Source organism: Rutilus rutilus (genome assembly GCF_951802725.1).
Source record: "Rutilus rutilus genome assembly, chromosome: 7".
In the NCBI taxonomy this organism is placed as follows: domain Eukaryota; kingdom Metazoa; phylum Chordata; class Actinopteri; order Cypriniformes; family Leuciscidae; genus Rutilus; species Rutilus rutilus.
This window is the reverse complement of record NC_140221.1, coordinates 4,978,268-5,003,749: the sequence shown is the minus strand read 5'-3', so window position 1 is coordinate 5,003,749 and position 25,482 is coordinate 4,978,268. Positions and strand designations below refer to the sequence as shown.

Genomic DNA, 25,482 nt, shown 5'->3' with positions numbered 1-25,482 from the left:
TAGTCTATGATATTTTGTATAGCCCCCATGGATCTGGATACACTTGAATTCAAATAACACTATCTGTAGTCAGAGGTCATGGCCACTACAGATATAAGCCGACCAATATTACTTCTCTGGTAGTAGCTTTGGGTTTGTCCACTCAAAACTGGACCTTGGTAAGTTACTAATCTGATGCAGCTTTGCGGTAACATACGCATTCGCTTAATCTACTTGGGAAAATAATTTCAGAGTAAGTCAGAATAAAATCAAATGTAACAATTTATTATGTCAGCTAAATGTATTAAACCAATTACATAATCAATTCAAAGATAATCAATACAAAACATGAAATGCTCAGAGATAAAGAGTAAAAGATGTACCTGACTCAGAAAAATATTATACATAAGGCTGAGTGTGTGAAAGACATTTCTTTATAAACACAGCCCACGACAGAAACCTAAACCGGTGCTAAATATGAGAATTTGCATTCATCATGGTCTCCAGAGTTTACACCTTTTGAGGACAGGATGCCATTTGCATGGAAGACAATTTTTGTAAGCAAGATATCTCTAAATTCTTAAAAACGTATAACCTTTTGTTTTACTTCTTTGGGTATGAGACCTTTGTACCGGTCACACTGAGACATTTCAAATAGTGTTGTATGCTAATTGTTCACATTAAACCATATAGATTTTGGGGTGAATTTCAGGTGATCTCAGCATGAGAGAGAGAAAGAATGGGGGAAAAGTGAAGAGTTCAAATGATAATTTCCTTTGTTTTCTCAGAGAGTTGCCCTCTCTTCCAGTCTCACAACAGTCTGAATTTAGAGGCCGTTCACACAACTGGCCCCTGTAGTGGGTGTACACTCATCTATCATCCATCAGTTACATACAAATCAATATATGTGTGAAATGAAAAGAAATACAAAAAGTTTGTTTGGTGATTTATTAGAGATGTCTTCTTGAAACATTTTCCTCACAACAAATAAAATCTATATATCCGTTGACGGAAGTCACAAATTTCCAAGTCTGTTACTTTTTCCTCTTCTGTGATCTTCGACTTCTTTCTGATGGCCGTTTTGCGCCCCTTCTCGCCCCTTTGTCCTCTCTAAACATGATTGCTGGTCCTTTAGCCGCTGGCGTTGTGGTCCTATTCTTTATGAAGTCCTCTTTGACCATAGGCTCGATGATCGCACCCATTGTAGTGACAACTTTAGGCTTCGTCATCTTCTTCACAACGCTCTGTGTGTTCCACGTCGGCCCAATAGGAGTACGGATGCAAGATTCAAACTGCGCCGTGTTTTCAAAGGGAAACGGTAGATGACTAACCTAAAAAAACAAAACAATAATAATTAGAGAAATGCAGGATTGGGCTTCCTTTCAAATCATCAGATAGCATTTGAATTGGCCGCACTCAAGCTCCTGTCACTTGTTACAGTCAATGCAAAAAAAATTAATTCAACAAAATCACATATTTTGTTTAGCATCTCAAATTCAGAAATTTAATGCACTCTCACAAGAATGAGATTGTAATACTCAATATATCATACTATCAATTTCATATTTTTGAGTGTTGCATGCAATTGCCAGGCGATTGTTTACCTGATGGGGAGCGAGTGATGCATTTCTCTTCTCTGATATGATGACATCAGGCAGTTTCTGGTCTTGCCTTGGAGGCGGTGGGGCCATTTTCACCCTAAACCTACAGAGACAAATGAACCGTTAAGACCATTTCGCAAAGCGCTTGACCAGTCACGAAACACTGGTCCAGTCGACCAATCAGAGCACTTTGCACTTTTCAGAAGGAGGGGCTTCATAGAGACAGAAACTAAACCAAGCGATACTGGCAGACTGACAAGAGAGAGGCTGCAACAATCTCAAATATATGAGAAAGAAGGTTTTTTTTTTTACATTCAAACATAAAAACCCATTCTAGTAGAGCCCAAACACTAAACCAAGACTTTATAAAAGGGCATTATGGGTCATCTTTAATGGTAGCAAGACTTTATAAAAGGGCATTATGGGTCATCTTTAATGGTAGCACTTGTTTCAAACCTTTCATTATGGTTTTTATTGTTGTAACCCTTTTTACATGAACAGTATTAAATTACTGTGTTGTTAACTATTGGTAACATTTGAGAAAAGCTGCATTACCTAAAACAGCAGCCCAAAACAATACATTCAATATAAAGTCAATTGGTTACATTCAACTCAATGTTACATCACATTAGTTCGCATTATTTTCTCTGTCGGTGTGGCCAAGGTGATGTCAGTCAAAAAGAGGAAAGTTATTACATTTTGATCATAGATTACAAAAAAAAAAAAAAAAAATTCCTCAGGAATAATGTGCACTGATGTTTGGAAAAAGGGGAAATTTGGATTGCATGTTGACTATATACATGTTTAAAGGTTAAGTGTGTAATTTCTGGTCAACTTGCATCACCAGACAGAACTGCTAAAACACTGACTGGTTTCAAACACTCCCCTTGTCTCAACCAATAGCTCGAGTTTGAAATGAAGCGGTTTGTGAGTCAGTGTCTCCATTTAGGGTCATTAAATGCTCAGACAAATAGAGCATTTAGAGAGTCACAGTGTTTTAGATGGTAATCAACAAATGGCTTATGGTTGTCTCTGCATATTAAAGTCCATGTGAATCGGCTTGATGATAGTGGTTTTCCCTCGAAGTGTTGACATTTCCAATTTAAACAAGAAGAGCACATGCCTTTTTAAAACAAGAAACAAACCAGTAGCATTTAGCATACATTTAAGATTAAAATGTTTTACATTGTTCATAGAATATTGTGCGTACATTTAAAACCTAGTCCACTTCAATACTGTGCATTGTGGGTACAGCAATAATATGCAAGAAGGCTGACTTAACTTGTACTTTTATGTAAGTAATCAGTAGTGGTCTCAGTAATATTGATGATATCATGTGATGATATTAATGCATCAACAGTTTAAAAAAAAGATTGTTCCAAATAAATTAGTAAATTTTGTGCATTGCCATTTGAGTTGTGTGAGCTGAAGAGTAAATGAACAAAAAAACTGTTTTGATGGAGGGTTATTAAATGCTTTCTATGAGATTCATCAGACATATACACTGTAAATGTACAATTATAAATTAAATTGAATTGTCTCTATGCAAAATGACGCAAATAATATTGAATTTACACAGTGAATTTAAGGGCGTGTTTACACCTGGTCACTTCATGTGTGTTTACTGATCAGATAGCTATCTGATTTATCAAAACAATTCCATTTACACAGTCACATAAATGTGTTTGTACAAAACCAGGGTTGCTGCACATTTTTTAAAGTCAAAATTAAAGCTTTTTAAGACCTGAAGAAATCAAAATGAATACTGTACATTAGGGGTGAGCAATACTGACAAAAATATATCGCGATATTTTAAAAGTTTTGTTGATAATAATAATTAGATGATATTTTACTGATTGTGTTTTTGTGCTGGTGCCATGGCCGGTTTAGGCCTGTTGTTGACAGCTGAATCACGAAGATATTCATATTTTTCATATTCGATGCAGTTCACAGAATTGACAGAAATTAAAAAAACATTTAATTAATGGGCAATATCTGCCATCTTAAATAGATTTCCAGGCGCATTTTCACCTATATATGGACATTTTTAGATGTGTGCAACACCTTTTATGTCAAATTCTAACATTAAAACTAAATTCTATTAGAATTATAACACAATACCACTCTTACCAGTCAAATTAAATCATTAAATCAAAATCCATCTTTGCAGTGCAGAGGTGACACAGAAGCGGCATCAGAACTGGCATTAATATATTTACACTGCATTTACAATTGCATAAATAAAGCTATGAGATGTTTTATTTATTTATTTATTCAATATTTAAATATGAAATGATTTCTAATTTTAACGTTTTAATTAAAGGGATACTCCACTTTTTTTGGAAATCTCCACATTTTACAACCCCCCCAGAGTTAAACAGTTGAGTTTTACCGTTTTTGAATCCATTCGACCGGGTCTGGCGGTACCACTTTTAGCATAGCTTAGCATAGATCATTGAATCGGACAGGACCATTAGCATCTCTCTCAAAAAAATGACCAAAGAGTTTCGATATTTTTCCTATTTAAAACATGACTCTTCTGTAGTTACATCGTGTACTAAGACCGACGGAAAATGTAAAGTTGCGATTTTCTAGGCTGATATGGCTAGGAACTATACTCTCATTCTTGCGTAATAATCAAGAAACTTTGCTGCCGTACCATGAGTGCAGCAGGCGTAATGATATGACGCAGCGCCTGAAAATAGGTCTAATAGGTTAGACAAACTTAGTCCCGGTCACGTTGGAAGTTACAGAGCTGGGGACTATTTTCAGGCGCTGCGTCATATCATTACGCCTGCTGCTCATCTGCGGCGATGTGTGTTGCAGTAGCGCTGTTATATCTGGCTATAACGTCATATAGCCAATAACACGCTCTCACACGTTTCTTTATTTAGCTTTGTTGAGATGAATAAAATTTACATAATGTGGTTTCAACAACCAGATGCATTTACACTTGTCCAGTTTCGTCTGGAGTGCGTCTCAGAACAACTCCTGAAGTGGTTTGAGTTAAATCCGTCTCGGAGGGCATTTACACCGGGTCTTTTCACGATCGGATAGCTATTCGATCTGAGAAAACGCATGAAGTGACCAAAATTCCATTTCAATATTGTTCTCATAACCATGTTATGCATATGAAAGATTGACAGTGCACATACTGCACTTAACGATTTTCATCATTAAAGTGATTACAGACATTCAAAGTCATAGTTTCACTTCAATTACTGGTCTGGACGGCATGCTGTCAGACCATAGGTAATCGCTCCAAACCAATCAGAAAAACATATAATGTCAATCGCAAACAAGAAAGATGGGAAATTTTATTTAAAAAAACAGATTTATCACTCTTACCTTCTGCGTTTCCAGCGGGAGGGTTTGAGCCCCACACCCCCCCACTCACCCCAGCCTGGCAGGGTCAGGTCCACCACTTTGGGCCTCGCTGCAGCTTCCTGTTTCCTTTTGTCTTTCATGAAATCAGAAATGACATCATCCCCAGCGAAAGCCTCCTTGATGATAGAAATCTGTTCATCATGCTCCTAACAAGAAAGTGAAACCATTTTAAACAGGAAAAAGCAGCATTTGATGTTTCTTGCAACAACTCAAAAACTAAATGTCAAAGTTAATGGAGACAGACCGTAGTCCCGGGTGATGATTCAATGGGATGTACAGAATATTAGGTCTATTTTCATAACCCATGCTGGAGTATTTTTGTCCACAAGAACACATTATACATCTATATCTGACAGTCTTGTTAGTAAAATAAAATGTGTTGTCTACCCTCATGATCTATTGGTTACATACATCCCCCCCCCAATTCAACTCACATCTTCAACCACTGTTGGCAAAAAGGGAACTTTGATGACTGTGGCTTCTTTGGTAAGTACTTCACGGAGGTCGATTTCCTTGTTCTTTTTCTTGGTTGGCGCTGAAGTCGCCTCTGCAACAGCTGTTTGAGGCAAAGATGGAGCCACAGTGGGTTGGGGCTCGAAAACCTCACCCAAAACCTCCAGATCTTCTATATTCTGGACTCGAATCGGTCCTTCATCCAAAAGTCCCTCTCCATCTTCTTGCCCCTCCTGTGACTTCTCACTCCTCATAAGCTTGAAAAGGGTGTTAAACTCAGAAACATCCACCTCCTCCTCTTCCTCCTCCTCTTCTTCTTTATCATCATTCTCCTCATTGTCAGAAATCTGCACCACATCTTCGTCAACCACCTCGCTTGCATGTTCTGCTAAAAGAATACAAGACAAATAGTATGAATGAAAATCATCACATACACTGCCTAACTTTTTCAAATTTGTATTCAAATCGAAGTAGGTCAAGTCTATTAAATCACCAGAAATGTTGCAAAAGTAAGCAGTAAGCTGCCAAGAAGTTAAAGGCATTTTTCAATGAACAAGTAATGGATTAAAGAGTTAATTCACCCCAAAATGAGAATCGTCTTGTCATTCCAAACCCGTAAGCATTTCATTCGTCTTCAAAACACAGATGAATATATTATCAAACAGCACCTACTCCTTTTAGTTCATCCATTGAAAGTCCATTGAACATTTTTAAGCTTCAAAACATTCATGAAGAGACACGACGACCACTTCACATGATGAACAGATTTAATGTAGGCCTTTCTTCAGATATAAACATTGATCAATCAATTCACACATATAAAGCACATCAAATATAGCAAACACAATCTCAAATGTACTTGCTTGATGCGCGATGTAAGAATGGTTGAGATTCGGTTGACCATATCTAATGTGCTTTATATGAGTGTAATGATCAATGTTTATATCTGAATAAAAGCCTATATTAAAACAAAACAATTTTCTCTTCAGAAGACTTGATTCCTATGGATAATTTTACAATGTCTTTTTGAACTTTTTTAAAGTTTGACAAGTTTGGTTGTGTGGACTTTCAGTGGATGGACAAAAAGTAGTTGGTGCTGTTTGATAAACACCAGAAGTGAATACAAAAAGCTGAATGGCAATTCGAAAACATTTAAATACTGTAAATTCTTCTGCGTGACGATCACGGGTGCACAGCAGCTTTTGTTTCCCGAAGTAACTGCTTTGATTTCTACTTTTCTACAAGTGCCACCGACTTTCAGAGAGTGAATTTCATTCAGACCGTCTGCCATTTTTTACTTATTGGTAACATGCAAAAATAAAACCGATTTATTCATGCTGAACACTCCGCATTAACATTTCGATGAAAACCTGTACGACTTTCTTCTGTGGAACACAAAAGCAGATATCGTGCAGAATACTGAATCTGCTCTTTTCCAAGTAGACTGCGACTAACAGCTGTCAACCGGTCCAAATGCACGACATTCAATAGTTTTGAGTCAAACACAGACAGAGTTTCAGTCTACTTTTGATGTTTGGACTTTATTCGTGTGTCAAGTCTGATGCATGCATCACCATTTCTAGGGCTGTGTCCGAAATCGCCCCCTATACCCTTAAATAAGGCACTATTTGAGGGCACAGCCATTTGTAGCGTAGTCAAATGTGGAGAGGTGGAGAGTAGCGTATCAAATGTATTCCCGCCTCTGTCCAGAAGATGGCGCCCGCAGCTGAATCATCCACTCGTTAGTTTTCATTCACTCCTTTGAGTGGACTATATTACTGGAGTAATGAAGGTAATAGTGAATGAGGGTACAGGGGGCGATTTCAAACACAGCCAGGGTCTAAAATCATATGCCAAAAGCAAACTGTGCTAATATACACTCACGGCGTGCTGTAACACCACAGAAAAATCATGATCCTTAACTTTATCTCTATACAAAAATCTTATTTGGCCAGACAGTCAATTCAGTATTGGTGTTCGGGACACCGTGAGACCAGACACTGTAGTGTATACTGTGACTTTTCACAAGCTTAGCTTAAATGTTTGACAAGAATAAGCAGTGCTCATAAAGATGTTGGACGTTCCTTGCTTAACAAGCAGATAGAAATCATATAGAGTTGGATAATAGCATGAGGGCGAGTAAACAATGACAGAATTGAAATGTGTGTAAACTATTTTCTTGTCTCATACCCTTTTCTTCCGCAGGAGTCGAGTCCTCTTCATCAGCTTGCCTCAGCCTCCTCTTCCTCTCAAATTCTCGGAGAAGTTCCTCTTCCTCGTTTTCCTCGACTGCTGTTTCAGCCTCCTCGGGTGTGGCGGACCTGACCTCGGGTGCGACGCACATGACCTCGGGCGTGACGCAACTGACCTCAGGCTGTTCACGTGTAAGCTGGCCTTTCATCCAGGGATTGACCGAGTCAATGATCGGCTCAGGATCGTTCACAAAATCAGGAACGGTCTCCAATTCGTCGTCCTTACTTTCATGTTCATCATCAGAAAGCACCACCATCTTCTGTGTAAGATCCTTGTTCATCTGCAACTGCTCCTGCATTGCTTTACGTGCCTGATGGGAGATACCCAAATATCACTATCGAGTTTTAGTAAATGACATTAAATATTACTCATGATTTCCATCCCATTCCGGTATAAAAATAATAACTTACCGAATCATCATATTTTGCCATGATGGCCTTTGATTTGGCCCACTTGCCTTTGTTCTGATGTTTGAGAGACATCCTCTCCTGTAGTGAAAACATGTAAGGAAAATATATTTTAGCCCAAATGATTCTCACTTCTTCGTCATCATCTCTTTCCATGTTTCACCACACACCGTCATCCTGGACAGTTCCATCTTTTTCAGCTCTTCCAAAGCACCTTCAGGATTTGTCTTACACATATCTTCAAACTGCTTCAGAAACTCCTTGCGTCTGGCTTTCTTCTGAACCCTGTGATACCTGAGAAAGACATATTTTGTAGTTAAATTAACAGACAGACGAACAAAAAAGTTGTCAGAAACGTTCAGCTGTAGAACTCACTTTTTACTCTTGATTTTCTTTTCTCTCTTGGCTTTTGCCTCATAGTATGACTGGAGCGCTCTTGCCTTTTGAAGCTCAGCACGACGAATCTTCGCCTGCCAGGAAAAACAAATTGTTACAAAGTGAAATACAAAAAGAATGTAGAGTATGAGAGCAGGACTAAAAAACAAAGATAGAACAGTTAATTTTCTGCTTGATCAGCAAACATAAGCATCAATTTGGATCCATATATATATATATATATATATATATATATATATATATATATATATATATATATATTAGGGGTGGCATGGTTCACAAAACCCACGGTTCGGTTCGTATCACGGTTTTAGGGTCACGGTTTTCGGTTCTGTACGGTTCATGTTGTTGTTTTTTCTTTTAATCTTTAACACTCCAAAAATTTACTTCAGCATATGATATATAGCTGAATTATCTAATTATTTATTTATTTATTTCATAAATGGGGTGTGTTTGCAAAACGCAGCTTCTCATTTCCCATTCTGAAGTAATATGAGTGAGCAGTCACCCTGAGGAAACTTTCAGTGGCCCTGGAGGTCCATCATCTGTAGAGCTACGTGGGCTGTGTTGGACCGTTATTTGTCAATTTATCCTCGTGTCTCGTCATCATAGGCGGGACATGTCCCCACCATTTTTTGCCAGGGTTGATATTATCTTGCAGCACGGGTGTACCAATACAAATAAATAAAACATTTCCAGTTAACTAGCAAAGTATTTGTTTCATTCGTTTGTTAAATAAGAAGCAATTTAGCGCTGAAATGTGTTTTTTTAATCAAGTGATCAAAGTGCTCGTTGCAGTTGCGATCAGTGGTGCTGATACAGTGTTCTCGTGGCTCGCGCACACACCGCAGCGGCCGCACATTCATCACTCGGACGCGCGCTTCAAGCCATTGAGGAGACTCAAGGCTACTCGTTCCGATTAAATAATAAAACAAAATTCATACAAATCGGTCCCTGCTTGATATACAACCGCTGATAAACATAATCGGTTTTGATAAAGAAAAAAATATATACGATCGCAGATTAGAACTCAGAACCTTTGATACGCTTGGCAAGTTCTGCCACTGGACCATTAGGCTACGTGGAACAGTCGATCTATGTAGCCTATTTATTCACATGAAAAAAACAACATATAGTGGAGTAGATCTCATTAAATGTCTAGGTAAACTCAGTGTACTATATAAATCGATTGCTGGACATTGTAATGTAATTCTACATATGTCTGATTTATGATTTAGCATTGTATTAGCACGGGCACGAGGCTACATTGCGCATGCGTCGAACCGTGCAAACCGCGCGACGCACACGCGCACCGAACCGAGACAAGCGAACCGAACGGTTCGGATGTTTTTTCATGTACCGTGCCACCCCTAATATATATATATATATATATACACATACATACACAGTGCAATGGCAGAAATGTGCCAACTGGAAAATAAACTACAGTAAAATGTGGATTCTACCAAACCAGATTTTATTTATAACTGCAACATACTAAAGGGCTTCCTTATGGAAATGGACACCTATCAATGGAGTCATGCTAGCTCAAGCACATGCTGTCATTAAAGCAAAAGAAGCACATACTAGACTGGCACGATTAACCATTAAAAGATTGCAATCTCGATTCAAGCACCTCTTCTGTTTCACATCTCAAGCGTCAGCAGAGCGTGAGCAGCACGTGTTTTGTCGCTGCCCATGTTAATGAATTAAAGGGTTGGCCGTCACGCTTCCGATGTGAACGCTTTCATTCACTGATGTGGGCAGCGACAAAACACGTGCTGCTCACGCTTGAGATGTGGCAGCCCTCCATACTAAAGCTTCTTGTTCCTTATGTTTATATCCATTAAATACATAGTATATAATTAATAGACATTGTTAAGATTCTGTCTCTATTCCAGTGCTTCAGTGCTATGCTGCTTATTCTCAATATCTGTAAGGAAGCTGTGGATTATTGTGCTTGTAGATTTTCCCACTTGTACACATTCTGTTTGGACTGTGTGGTAAAAAGCACACATGCAGATCCATGCCATTGTGTTTGTGCACCCTGAGCACTAGTCTTAGTAGTTGCAATAGTAAGTCATGTGATATCAACATGCCCTTATCAGAGTCATACCTCCTCCAAGCTCATGGCTTTCAGTGATGCCTCCTCGACGGGAGTCAAAACAGGGTCGACCACTGGCTGGCTGTTGTTGTGCAAGAGTCTGAAAATCTCTTGTTCAAGAGGAGTTTGAACCTGTCACAGAGAACACACACAGTTATTATTAAAATAAAAGCAAGTGCTTATTTCAAACATATGTTTTAGATACCTCTGGTCAGCGTGCAAAGAAACACAATTACATTGAGGAAACATTTGGAATAATGGTAACACTAAAAATTGTAATGAAGAAACACGAACTTTCCGTAAAGCTGCTTTGAAACGAGGTATTGCGAAACGCATTATACAAATAACATTTGTGAATTGTATTCAAGATAATAGTAATTATCTGTATCACTGAATTACAGAAAAAATAAAAATAAACAGTGACTTAGACAAAACAAAGACGAGAAAACATGACAAAACGGCCATTCGTTTTTGAAAGCCATGTTATTAATGTGAATGAACTGTTACTTAAAGGGACAATGTGTAGCTTTTTAGGTATTTTATTATCTAAAATCAATATTTTTATTAATAAATATGCCCTCAATGGTGTACAAATACCTATGCCAATAATCAGACTAATCCTCGTAAACGAAGAATTTATTATCTTTATATACATGGGACGGGTAGGTCCACGGAGGCTTCCATGTAGTTCCGCCATCTTAAAAAACTATAATAGCAGAGAGGGACATAAAGTACTAGGCCAACGCGTTTCGCTCAGAACCAGCGTCACGTGACTGAAGCCAGCAGAAGCGGAGGAGCAGAGCAGTGAGAGGCGCTTGTCACTGCCACGGCAAGTTTAAAAGGATGCACTGCACGGTTATTTATACACCGTTCATTCATACATACATATGAGTCACAGGATAAGGAGTCCTCGTCGTCGAAAAAGTCCAAAATAGACCGTAAAAGGAAACGTGACCGGAGATTACAAAAACAAGGGTTAATGTCGGGATAGCTAATGCAGGAGAAAGCTTTCAAAAGAGACCCTGAAGTTGCCTGCTTTCTTCTCGACAGGCAAGTCAATGTTACGGTCTTAATTACAAGCTTTTTGCTTGGTTGTGTACTTTATTATATAGACAGTAGAACATTTATAGTTAAAAGTTAAACAGGCTCTTTGATGAATAGCAGCTATTGAGTAAAGTAACATTAGAGAAGGCTCTGATGATGATGATATCTAACAATGCACATACTTCAAAAAATATAACGAGTAAAGAAGGCATTACTGCTAACTACCATAGTTAATGTTTTTCCCAGTCAGTAATTCATACTGTAACATTCTTTTTTTCGTTGTTTCAAGTTTCAGTTTGTTTTAAATAACAAACCTGTTCACCCGAAGGAAAACTCGAAGTGCTATTATAAGACATCCTGTCATAGCTTTTTAATACATAACGGCAACCGTAGATGCAACGTGCATTTGAAAAAGTGAGGCGCTGGAGAGCATTATTCGTTTGAATGCAAAATACAATTTCACCACTAGATGGGAGAAATTCTTACACACAGTCCCTTTAAAGGTGCAGTGTGTGATTTCTAGCGGCATCTAGTGGTGAGGTTGCGAATTGCACCCAACAGAAGTTACGGTGGCCGACAGGAGATGATGTCGTCGTCTGAGACAGCAAAGAGTAGCCAGTTAAGCAATGAGGTTTCTTTACAAAGATAAATTAAGAAATTAGGTTTACTTAATTACTCAGTAAAACGATATGTTATTGCGAATATTATTGTAACTTGTTCATCATTGTGTCAGTGTTTTATTCGCTGACTTTAGCTAGCTTCTTTGCACGAAGAACAACAGTGATGAAACGCGTTTATCCTTTTAGGGCCACGGTAGAAACATGTCGGTATGTAACTGTGTATGTAGAAAGAAATGGCTCATTCTAAGCTAATAAAAATATTACGGTTCATTATGTAAGGTCTTTATACACCACTGAAAACATAGTTGTGTATATTATACTGCATTTCTGTCAACAGATCCTCCTAAATGTTACACAATGCACCTTTAAGGCCCCCGAAATACTGTACTGTATAATTGACATTTTTCTTCTATCACCAAATACATCTTTGCTCGCAAAATTTTAATTCCTACGGTGGCCGTATTATTTCAAATCTGCCGGCAGTCGCGAGTAACCTCCCGCTCGCATTCGTCACGGTGCCACTGAGTGTAGAAACGCGAAAGGCGAAGCTTGAATTTCCAGGTATGTCCCTCTTTGGCTAATGTATTTTCAAGATGAAGGCACAACATGGCTGCCGCAATTCGAGCGACTCACTCGTATGTGTTCTAAATGGCAGATTCTACGCTTACGAGAATACTTAATTACAAGTAATTACACATTAATGAGCACATATAATTTTGAAAGAACAAAGTGCTTAGTGCTTTTTGCTAAGAATCAACTTAAAAAAATTACACAGTGTAGCTTTAAGTATATCTGGTATGTTTGATATTCTTATCTATCTTTTAAACATTCTACATCTATTAAATGTTGAAATTTTTCTAAACGTAAATTCTTGTCTGAAATTGTACAATGTGGTGAATTTTACTGCAACATAGCTTATTAAGTTATTACACACAAAAATATGGCAGAGAGGCTCTTCTGAAAATAAACAATGAACCGTTCAGTGTCACAACATTGGATATCAGAATCTGCCTCAAAAGGATCTAATTGTGCACCCTTAATAGACAGCTCAAATTTGTCATGGTTCAGTTTGTCTCATTGTTTAGTTGTTACCAAAAGTAAAAAAATCAACCAACAAACATCCACACCTTCCACCCAGCCACGACCTGCTCCACACGTTTAGGTCCTGAGGGTTCCTGGTTCAGAGGAAACACCACTTGTTCAGCCTTCCGGTTCTGCGCTATGATGCTGTTCCAGCAGGACACCTCTTGAGCGGTCTTCTCATATGCTATGCCTCTCTGAATCTGTGGACATAGTAGAGAGAAAACATTCAGCAAATAAAAAGAAATGAAAAAATGTTCACTCCATGCCAGCTTCTAAGGCTAAAGTCGTTCAAGGATATTCAGTAAAATGGGTAAAACTAGTAGAATGTGTAAGATCTGTTTTTAGTAAAAACTCAAACTGAAAGTGGCCTGACTTAGCTAAAAGCCCTCTTCAAGGGTGTCATCAGAATAAAGCAGACTAGAAAAATCACATTAAAATTGAGTCTTGAACACCAAGGAGTAAATGACTTGGTCCCAGTGATTATTGACACTAAATGTCACTGATCCCATTCAGGGTGCGATTCCGTACAGCAACTATGGTCGCAAGCTCCATCGATACCAATAGAGTTAAACTGAACTTGCAACCATAGTTGGCAAACGATGCGTTTGGGAAATGCACCCCTGATTGCTACTTGCTTTGACATGAATTTGAGGATTATATGGAGTACATGATTAAAATGATATCCCTGATGATTGCTAATCATTTAAAAAGAAAGCGACAAGCTTGTCAGTGTCTCAGAGCGAGTGACTGAACTGAAGACGCAGTGTTTCGTGACCTTCTCTGTTTGCTGTTTGTTGAGAGGCAGCTCCAGAGTCTCTTTGCTGTTCTGCAGGTTCCTCAGCTGTTTCTTGGTCTTGTTGGAGGTCCCCGAGGTTTTCTCCACGGTTCCCAGGAGGTCAGAAAGGTTGACTTTCTCTCCAGTGCCTTTATACAGAATACACAAAACCTCAGACTGATGTTCCATCTCGATCGAGATGTGAATAAAGTACGACGCATTCTGCTCTTACCCTCTGCGTTGACGGAGAACTCGGAGACCTGCACACTTGCTTCAGAACGCTCATTCTGCTTTTTCCTTGGATAAACAAGAATCAAACTGTTAGTAAGAACAATGCTAAGTACACAAGCAGGTAAAAACTTCTGACAGCTGGAAATAGATTTATAGTGGAGAATGTGAAGCTGACGTGTTGAATTCTGGGTAACTGTCTTGTTTCGACGCCATATTAGGAGGATCGCGCTAGTGAGTTTAATGCAGTGTTTAGATTTTCTTTTGTGATTGCCAACATTTTTGCCATTGACAGGCAAAGACAGGTTAATTACTTTTGGAGGCTGGCTCCATTTATCATCAATACAAAAATAAATGACAGATTATGTGGGCGAGGGTGATCCTCGCTCCGATGCAGGACAACAGCTCATCAAACTGGGTGCGGGACAAGCGGAAGTACTGCTGAAAGCGGCCGTCATCCAGGCGCAGCTCCTGGAGCAAATGGTGAAACTGACTTCCTGGAGCAAGAGCGAAACTGACGCGCGTAAATTTCGCTTCAAACTTTTGTTTTTACGCGCGTCAGTTTCGCTCGACGCGGGAATGGACACAAAGTGGTCAAACGTATAACTAGACGCGGCAGGTGCGAATTTGACACGCTATTCACGTCCGGTGTGAACGCACAGTTAGTCATTCATGCTGCATTGAAAATTGCCACAGTAACTCACATCATCGTTCAAGACGATTTATTCCAATAGGTGCTTAATCTAGAAAACGGAGTTTAAACAAAAAAAAATTTGTGCACAATGTGCATTAAAAAAAAAGTATATTTCAATGCTTTTGCGTTCTCTCGCAATTATATAGTTGGGTAATTTATTTTGCATATAATTCACAGGTATCAGGGAGCCGCTATCAATATGTGGGGATTTGAAATCGCTTTTACCTTTCACTTTCCAGTTTGCAATCATGCGTCCTCTGTGTATAGTGAGCAGCGGTTCTGACCACACACTTTACAAGATTATACTTGTCAATAATGCTCAGGATCTGTTGCGCACCAACTCCTCCCACATCGTCCTCCCACAAATCTCTCCGTACTATCTTCACCTGATAAGTGAAGTCTGATGGACTGTGATGTAACCGCAGCAAGCCTAACCATGTCCCTTTAGGGGCTCCGTAGAATGTGTTCACATTCATTTTTCATGCCTTTTTCAAATTCAGAATTAGGCCAATTAGAATTATTTACTTATTCCATGTTCCAAACATTACAATTTTCAGATTTCTGTCCAGTCTGACCAGAATTTTGTTTTTGTCAGTGAAGCATTTTCATTTCACATGGACCAGTGCTAAAAAGATAAATCTCAAATGTCTCAAACCTCTTTCTTCCACCCAGAGAACTGATGGCTTCCAGGAGCTTGTTGTGTTTTCTCTCATCATCACTGCCCTCCTATATAGAAAAAGAAAAGAAGAATTAAACATTTTGGATCAATTTGGCACAGGTACTAAAACATTATAAGTGAACCTCGAGGAACATTAAAATAATAATATAAAATAATATCTTTTTTAAAACGATTCCTGGCTTCAGGAAGAGTTTGAAAACCTAGTTTGAAGTCTTCGATCGATAAAACAACAACAACAACAAGCAACTTTATCACACCAACTGTTTGTGGCACAAAATAAATAAATAGAAAACAGCTAAAGAAATATGTACATACACTACCGTTCAAAAGTTTGGGGTCAGTAAGATTTTTAATGTTTTTAAAAGTAGTATCTTCTGCTCACCAAGGCTGCATTTATTTAATTAAAAATACAAACAAAAACAGTAATATTGTGAAATATTATTCCAATTTAAAAACAGCTGTTTTCTATGTGAATATTCAGTAAAGTGTAATTTATTCCTGTGATCAAAGCTGAATTTTCAGCATCATTACTCCAGTCTTCAGTGTCACATGATCCTTCAGAAATCATTCTAATATGATGATTTGATGCTCAAGAAACATTCATCATTTTTTATCAATGTTGAAAACAGTTGTGTACATTTTTATTTCTTGATGCTATGATGAATAGAAAGTTCAAAAGAACAGCATTTATCTGAAATCTAAAGCTTTTGTAACATTAAACACTAGCGTTCAAAAGTTTGGGGTCAGTAAGAATTATTTTATTTTATTTTTTGGGGAAAGAAATAAAATAAATCAATACTTTTATTCATCAAGGATGAGTTAAACTGATCAAAAGTTACAGTAAAGACATTTATAATGCTAGAACATATTCTATTTTAAATAAATGCTGTTCTTTTGAACTTTCTATTCAGCAAAGAATTTCGAAAAAAATTGTACACAACTGTTGTCAACATTGATAATAATAATGTTTCTTGATCATCAAATCCTCATATTAGACTGATTTCTGAAGGATCATGTGACACTGAAGACTGGAGTAATGATGCTGAAAATTCAGCTTTGATCACAGGAATAAATTACAGTTTAAAATATATTAAAATAGAAAACAGTCATTTTAAATCGTCATAATCTTTCACAATATTACTGTTTTTTTTTTAAATCAAATAAATGCAGCCTTAGTGAGCAGAAGATACTTCTTTTAAAAACATAAAATCTTACAGCCCCCAAACTTCTGAACGGTAGTGTATGTGAAGTAGGCTACACTTGTCATTAGAGCATGACACGATGATGGCGAGTACCTCATCTTCACTGGCACTGATGGCTTCTTCATCATCGATGGGAAGCTCCTCTTCATCAGCAGCCGTAGTGAAAGTCACCTTCACTCCTTTACTGTGGAGGAACACACAACAAGAAATAAGAGTCGTTGCTCATATAATCACGGATAAACGGTACACTTATATTTTAGACTGGTGCTGGTTTTAGCCAATGCCTCGTATGAATATGTGAAAAAAAAAGAAAAAAAAAAACATTAGATATCTGAAAAGATGCTACTTTAATATGGGTAACAAGATAAAGACGACACGACCAAACCTTAATGTTGTTTTCTGAAGAGAGCTTGATTTGGCCATGCTGCAGTTTAACCACGTGTCCAGGAGAAGCGGAACAACTGTGGATTTCTCTCATGTATCCTCGACCTGATTAGGAGAATCAGAGATTTCGGAAGTCAATATGTCCGTTAACTCCGAAAGACCAACATGTTATATCTATATGTTATTCTGAAAGACACGATTTCACGACGCACGTCTCCAGCGGCATCTGACTCTTGTGTTTACTAGCGTGTGTGTGTGAAGCCGCAGAAGCGCACAGCGCCCCCTCCTGTGCTGGAGTGCAGGATTCAGCGCTACTGACACCAACTGGACTGGAGTCTGGAACAGCAACAACGACAAGGAGTAAGATCTTAAAGGGATAGTTCACCTGAAAAACGATTTACTCACCCTCATATTGTTCCAAACCTGTATGAGTTTCTTTCTTCTGTTCAACACAAAATAAGATATTTTAAAGAATGTTGGTAACCAGAGAGTTGGCGGCATCAATGGAATTAGTATTTATTTTTGTGCTGGGCAACATCCAAAATAAATGTTTGTGTATACATGTGTGTGTACTTTGTATTTAAAAATACACACACATGCATGTATATATTTTTAGAAAAATTTGTTATTTATATATAAAATAAAAGTTTTTTTTATTCGCTTTGGTACTATTTTCACAAGTTAGGTGTACATTTTCAAAACTCTTAGTGCTAATATCACAACAGATCATCAAAAGTGCGCACATTTCGTAATGTTTTCAATTGTGTTAGCACAATACACAAAATCACAAAGTATCCTTTTAGTGTTTCGTCTACATAAATGTTTCATTCACAGCTCTTACTATCAAACTTTTGATTTGCATCTCTTCTTGTTCAGTTTAATACATTTGTCTATTATTTAATCCAACTGATCTTAATGTTTAATCAATGAATCATTTGGTACACCTATAGATTTCTATAGATATTGATTCTATATACATTTTCTATAGAACTTGTTTGCAATTTCCGATATGGATAACCAAAAGTAATGAATTCTTTTTACATAAGTGATTTATAGATAATAACCACCACTATGTTCAAAGTGTGTGCATGTGTGTGTCTATGTGTGTGAGGGAGAGAGAGAGAGAGAGAGAGAGAGAGAGAGAGAGAGAGAGAGAGATACAGAGACATTTGCCATTTGTGCAAATATTGTAAAGCAGAATAGAGTATAAGGGAGAGGAAACAGTCGAGATTGTAAAACATCAGATTGATCAGAGATGCATCAGTAGAAGGGAGACAGACGGCATCAAATACAGCATTTTACATTACAGTATGTATGCCATGTGATACTTGTAAACATGGTAGAGACATGGTTGTTACATTCCTGTAACTCAACCTTCATCTGTAAAGGTCCACTATATTCAGTCAAATAGTCTAAATCATTTACTGTATTCATTGCCAGCAAACTCTGTTCTAGCACAGAACCTCATGGCTGTGCTTCATTGATAACACACTGGATAGATACTATTACAAACATTATGGATTCAGTTACATACAGTAAGTTAGGTTATGCACGTGCATTTTCTAATGTGGCAACCGTAGCCTGTATTACTGTAATTATTTCAGCAACAACGGTGATTTGAAACATGTGTCTTGCATTGTTTGCTGTTGAATGAACTGATTGTTAAAAGTACTAAATGGAAAGAAGATCATACTGTTGTGTTTCTGTGATTAAACCAAATGTTCTCATTACATATTACAATAATCTTGTGTATGAAACATTGATTATGTGGACTGAAATGTGTATAACTGTAATGAAAGCATGAGATCAGGGTTTGAGAGAATGACTAGCTGTGTTACAAGTGTGATCGGTTTGGATTTTTGTACTAAGAGTTTTGAAAATGTACACCTTACTTGTGAAAATAGTACCAGCGAATATAAAAAAACTGTAATAGAAATTATGTATAAATATATACATGCAAATATTTCTTAAATATATACATGCATATGTGTGTATTTATATATACAAAATAATTGTACACAGTACACACACATACAGACCCTTCCAAAAAATTAGAATATCATGGAAAAGTTTATTTATTTCCATAATTCCATTCAAAACGTTAAACTTCCATAGCTTATAGATTCAGGGCCCACAACTTAAACGATTTCAAGTATTTAGTTGTTTATTTGTACATAATTTGGGCTTCCAGCTCATAAAACCCACGAAAACAGGATTTCATTATTACATGAAATCACACAGTAATTACACAGTGATACCATGGTCATTGAACCAGGTTTTGGTTCTTTTGGCAGTGTGGGCAGGTGCAAATCCTGCTGGAAAATGAAGGAAGCATCTCCATAAAGCTTGTCTGCTGAAGGAAGCATGAAGTGCTCTGAAGATGTCCTGGTAGACGGCTGTGTTGAGTGGACAGCACAGTGGACCAACACCAGCCGATGACCAACACAGACTGTGGAAACTTCACACTGGACTTCAAGCATCTTGGATTGTGTGCCTCTCCATTCTTCCTCCAGACTCTGGGACCTTGGTTTCCAAATGAGATGCAAAATTTGCTCTCATCAGAAAAGAGGTCATTGGTCCACTGTGCTTTATTAAATCCAGAGTCAATGCAGCCGTCTACCAGGACATTTCCAGAGCACTTCATGCTTCCTTCATTTTCCAGCAGGATTTGCACCTGCCCACACTGCCAAAAGAACCAAAACCTGGTTCAATGACCATGGTATCACTGTGTAATTACTGTGTGATTTCATGTAATATTCAAATTTTTTGAAATCCTGTTTTCGTGGGTTTTATGAGCTGGAAGCCCAAATTATGTACAAATAAACAACTAAATACTTGAAATCGTTTAAGTTGTGGGCCCTGAATCTATAAGCTATGGAAGTTTAACGTTTTGAATGGAATTATGGAAATAAACTTTTCCATGATATTCAAATTTTTTGGAAAGGGTCTGTATATTACGTAAACACAAACTTTTATTTTGGATACGATTAATCGGTGTTTGACATCAGAGTACAGCGAGAGAGATTCAAGTCGAACACACCTCTTGATTAGCTGGTCCTGATGTGTTTATTAATTAATGTTAATAACTCTCCATAGCTGTGTTCGAAATCACCCCCGATACCCTCATTCACCATTCTCTATTACACTGTATTAGTCCACTGGACGGAGTGAATGAAAACGAGTGAGTGAATTCAGACACTGAGTGCACCGCCTTGTAAAGTTTGTGCTTGCTGTTTAATAATCATTTGAAACTTCGCAAACTGGCAGCTCCAGAAGTAATGAAAAGATTTATCTTGAACTCTGTCATGGAAACTATGTATAAACCTTAATTAAACAATTTAATAACCAATTAGAAAGGAATAATATTACACTGTAGCCATATTGGATCAGCGGTTTGGAATATGGATGGATGGTTGATTCTTCTGGCGAGACGTGGTAATTCATTCAGCGCGACCCTCACAGTGCATTATGGGTATTCTCTAGCCGTTGAGTTAACATCGGTTGTACACTCGTTATTGCGGTGCATTATGGGATTGAATGAGTGCACTCGATAACGTCCACTATGGTTTCAGACGCCACTACAAATGGCTGTTCCCTCATATAGTGCCCTAAGGGTATAGGGGGCGATTTCGGACACATGCCTATGTAAAGAAATAGTCCTGACTTAAAGAGCGCTGCAGGGATGACATATTTTTGTAGGCCAAAACCCGGAAACAAGTGTTTAATGTTTTTTTTATTTGTGTGTGTAAGAGAGAGAGAGAGATAGAGAGAATGTGTGTGTGCGAGTGTGTGTGTGTGTGTGTATGTGTGTGAGAGAGTGTTTGTGTGTGTGAGAGAGAGAGTGTGTGTGTGTGTGTGTGAGAGAGAGAGAGAGAGTGTGCGTTTGATTTATATTACATTGTGGGAACCAAATGTCCCCACAAGGATAGTAAAACCTGAGATCACCTCCATTGTGGGGACCAGCCAGCGGTCCCCATGAGGGGAATGGGTAAATAAACATACTAAATTATATTTTTTTGAAAGTGTAAAAATGCAGAAAGTGTTCTGTGATGGGTAGGTTTAGGGGTAGGGTTAGGGGACAGAATTTGTACTGTATAAAAACCATTAAGTCTATGGAGAGTCCCCACAAAGATAGTGAACCAGACATGTGTGTGTGAGAGAGAGAGAGAGAGAGAGAGAGAGAGTGTGTGTGTGTGTGTGTGTGTGTGTGAGAGATAAACACTCTTGCTGCGGCAAATGATCAGCTTGAATCAGCCCTGAAGTTTTCAAGTTTTTTTTTTTAAATCACAGAATAGAGCTGATCAGTTATCTTGTAAATTAGTTACACGCTCTAACGGTGATAAATATATTTAAAAGGATAGTTCACAGAGAAATGTTAATTTTATCATCAGTTACTTTTTTTTTAGTTCAGCAGAAGATAGAAAGTCATGCAGATCTGGAATGACATGAGAGTGAATAAAGGATGACAGAATTTTCATTTTTGTACGAACTATCCCTTCCATAAATCACATGCGTTAGTGCAAACTTTGATCAACTTTGCAGAACCTGATTTCACCAACATGTTCCTGCATCGACATCTTTGTTGATCCTGGAACAAAATTCAAATCAACCAATCAGAGTTGAGGGACAAGTTTACAGTTTATGTCAAGTTTAGGCTTATAACCAGCTATTCACCATCATTTCCCTCAGGATTTTAGGGGTAACTTATGGGTATAGTACGGTTAGGTTTATGGGTAGGGATATGGACTACATTTTTGGACTGGAATGTTGTTCCAGGATCAGCAAAATATGTTTACCCAGGAACGCGTGTCCTAAAACCATTTGAATGAAAGGTTACAGCTGTCACATTAGGCAACACATTTACATTACCCAACCAAGATGACATAAAATCCAACATTCCTGAAATATCTACAGCAGTGGACCTCAGTCTTTTTGACTACAAGCCCACAACAATATTCAAAGGCCCCTTGACTTTTTCAGTTATTTATGATTTACTGGATAAGGAGTCATTTTATGAAATGTTTTCCAGGTCTACAAATCACACTTTTAAAATGAAACAAATAAATGTTTTGAGGGGGTGAATTAAAATAAGAAATATCTTTCTTAAGTTGTTTAAGCTTATTTTAATGTTTTGTCTTCTTTTTAATCTTTTGAAGTCATCTTGAGGCCCCGGACCCCAGTTGAGAGAACCACTGATCTATAGTGTTCAGTGTGTCCAAATAAAGGCATGATTCCTCCACTAGGTTTCTGAGAATTAGACTGTATGGTCAATATTTTAAATGGGACTGTAAGACTTGTATAATCTTCTTGCCCTGCAGACATGTATACAGTAATGCCATTTTCTCTTTACTACTAAAAACTTTCTGCCTTTCTTGACAAGATGTTCTTAAAGGGACAGTTCACCCAAAAATGAAAAGTCTTTCATATTTACTTGCCCTCATGTCGTTCCAAACCCACAAGACTTTCGTTCATCTTCAGAACACAAATGAAAAACTTTTTGATGAAATCTGAGAGATTTCTGTCCCTCCATTGACAGCTACGCAACTACCACTTTTGACACTTCAGATCGTAAAGAGATCGTAAAACTAATCCATATGAATTGAGCGGTTTAGTCCAAATTTTCTGAAGAGACTCAATCGCTTTATATGATGAACAGATTGAATTTAGGCTTTTATTCACATATAAACATTGATCAGTGAACATTAACAGAGGCTCAACCTGAACCTGATGCATGAAAACAAACCTCATTGGTTCTTACAGAAGCTCAAACGTGATGCGTAACACGAGAATGAACCTCACTGGTTCTTACAGAAGCTCAAATGTGATGCGTAACACGAGAATGAACCTCATTGGTTCTTACAGAAGCTCAAACGTGATGCGTAACACGAGAACAAACCTCATTGGTTCTTGCAGAAGCTCAAATGTGATGCGTAACACGAGAACAAACCTCATTGGTTCTTGCAGAAGCTCAAATGTGATGCGTAACACGAGAACAAACCTCATTGGTTCTTGCAGAAGCTCAAATGTGATGCGTAACACGAGAACAAACCTCATTGGTTCTTACAGCTCAAACGTGATGCGTAACACGAGAACGAAGCTCATTGGTTCTTGCGGAAGCTCAAACGTGATGCGTAACACAAGAATGAACCTCACTGGTTCTTACAGAAGCTCAAATGTGATGCGTAACACGAGAATGAACCTCATTGGTTCTTACAGAAGCTCAAATGTGATGCGTAACACGAGAATGAACCTCATTTGTTCTTACAGAAGCTCAAACGTGATGCGTAACACGAGAACAAACCTCATTGGTTCTTGCAGAAGCTCAAATGTGATGCGTAACACGAGAACAAACCTCATTGGTTCTTGCAGAAGCTCAAATGTGATGCGTAACACGAGAACAAACCTCATTGGTTCTTGCAGAAGCTCAAATGTGATGCGTAACACGAGAACAAACCTCATTGGTTCTTACAGAAGCTCAAATGTGATGCGTAACACGAGAACAAACCTCATTGGTTCTTGCAGAAGCTCAAATGTGATGCGTAACACGAGAATGAACCTCATTGGTTCTTACAGAAGCTCAAATGTGATGCGTAACACGAGAATGAACCTCATTTGTTCTTACAGAAGCTCAAACGTGATGCGTAACACGAGAACAAACCTCATTGGTTCTTGCAGAAGCTCAAATGTGATGCGTAACACGAGAATGAACCTCATTGGTTCTTACAGAAGCTCAAATGTGATGCGTAACACGAGAACAAACCTCATTGGTTCTTGCAGAAGCTCAAATGTGATGCGTAACACGAGAATGAACCTCATTGGTTCTTACAGAAGCTCAAATGTGATGCGTAACACGAGAATGAACCTCATTTGTTCTTACAGAAGCTCAAATGTGATGCGTAACACGAGAACAAACCTCATTGGTTCTTGCAGAAGCTCAAATGTGATGCGTAACACGAGAATGAACCTCATTGGTTCTTACAGAAGCTCAAATGTGATGCGTAACACGAGAATGAACCTCATTTGTTCTTACAGAAGCTCAAATGTGATGCGTAACACGAGAATGAACCTCATTTGTTCTTACAGAAGCTCAAATGTGATGCGTAACACGAGAATGAACCTCATTGGTTCTTGCAGAAGCTCAAATGTGATGCGTAACACGAGAACAAACCTCATTGGTTCTTGCAGAAGCTCAAATGTGATGCGTAACACGAGAACAAACCTCATTGGTTCTTGCAGAAGCTCAAACGTGATGCGTAACACGAGAACAAACCTCATTGGTTCTTGCAGAAGCTCAAATGTGATGCGTAACACGAGAACAAACCTCATTGGTTCTTACAGCTCAAACGTGATGCGTAACACGAGAACGAAGCTCATTGGTTCTTGCGGAAGCTCAAACGTGATGCGTAACACAAGAATGAACCTCACTGGTTCTTACAGAAGCTCAAATGTGATGCGTAACACGAGAATGAACCTCATTGGTTCTTGCAGAAGCTCAAACGTGATGCGTAACACGAGAACAAACCTCATTGGTTCTTGCAGAAGCTCAAATGTGATGCGTAACACGAGAACAAACCTCATTGGTTCTTGTGAAGCTCAAACGTGATGCGTAACACGAGAATGAACCTCATTGGTTCTTGCAGAAGCTCAAACGTGATGCGTAACACGAGAACAAACCTCATTGGTTCTTGTGAAGCTCAAACGTGATGCGTAACACGAGAATGAACCTCATTGGTTCTTGCAGAAGCTCAAACGTGATGCGTAACACGAGAATGAACCTCATTGGTTCTCGCACATCAAGCGAACATGCTTGAGCTTCTGTTTACCACTGATGTGTGAGTTGATTAATATTTAAATTTGAATAAAAGCCTAAATTTAATCTGTTCATCATATAAAGCGATCGAGTCTCTTCAGAATATGTGGACTAAACCGCTCAATATGGATTAGTTTCACGATCTCTTTGTGAACTTTTTGAAGCGTCAAAGTGGTAGTTGAGTAGCTGTCAATGGAGGGACAGAAAGCTCTCAGATTTCATCAAAAAGATCTTCATTTGTGTTCCGAAGATGAACGAAAGTCTTATGAGTTTGGAACGACATGAGAAAAATGTTCATTTTTGGGTGAACTATCCCTTTAATATATAACTGAACTGACCGGTTCCAGGTTCTGCATGCCTCCCTTCTTCCGACGAACTTTCTG

At 38.3% G+C, this 25,482-nt stretch overlaps 1 protein-coding gene across 2 annotated transcripts; it reads right to left on the bottom strand.

Moving 5' to 3' along the window:
- Positions 1-243: 243 nt before the first annotated feature.
- LOC311294197 (U3 small nucleolar RNA-associated protein 14 homolog A) lies at positions 244-17,620 on the bottom strand. 2 transcript variants are annotated; one of them, XM_084414917.1, is made up of 15 exons: positions 17,291-17,620; positions 16,999-17,089; positions 15,680-15,750; positions 14,335-14,399; positions 14,103-14,251; positions 13,372-13,527; positions 10,593-10,712; positions 8,456-8,550; positions 8,251-8,374; positions 8,084-8,161; positions 7,611-7,983; positions 5,402-5,808; positions 4,929-5,113; positions 1,584-1,683; positions 244-1,310 (listed from the first exon to the last, which is right to left on the bottom strand). In XM_084414917.1, exons 1-15 carry the CDS (start codon positions 17,326-17,328, stop codon positions 1,014-1,016), a joined length of 2,349 nt encoding a protein of 782 aa, XP_084271043.1. In that variant the 5' UTR covers positions 17,329-17,620; the 3' UTR covers positions 244-1,013. The 2 variants fall into 2 exon arrangements, with proteins under 2 accessions (XP_084271043.1, XP_084271044.1); XM_084414918.1 differs by having other exon boundaries at positions 5,402-5,805.
- Between the last annotated feature and the right edge of the window lie 7,862 nt (positions 17,621-25,482).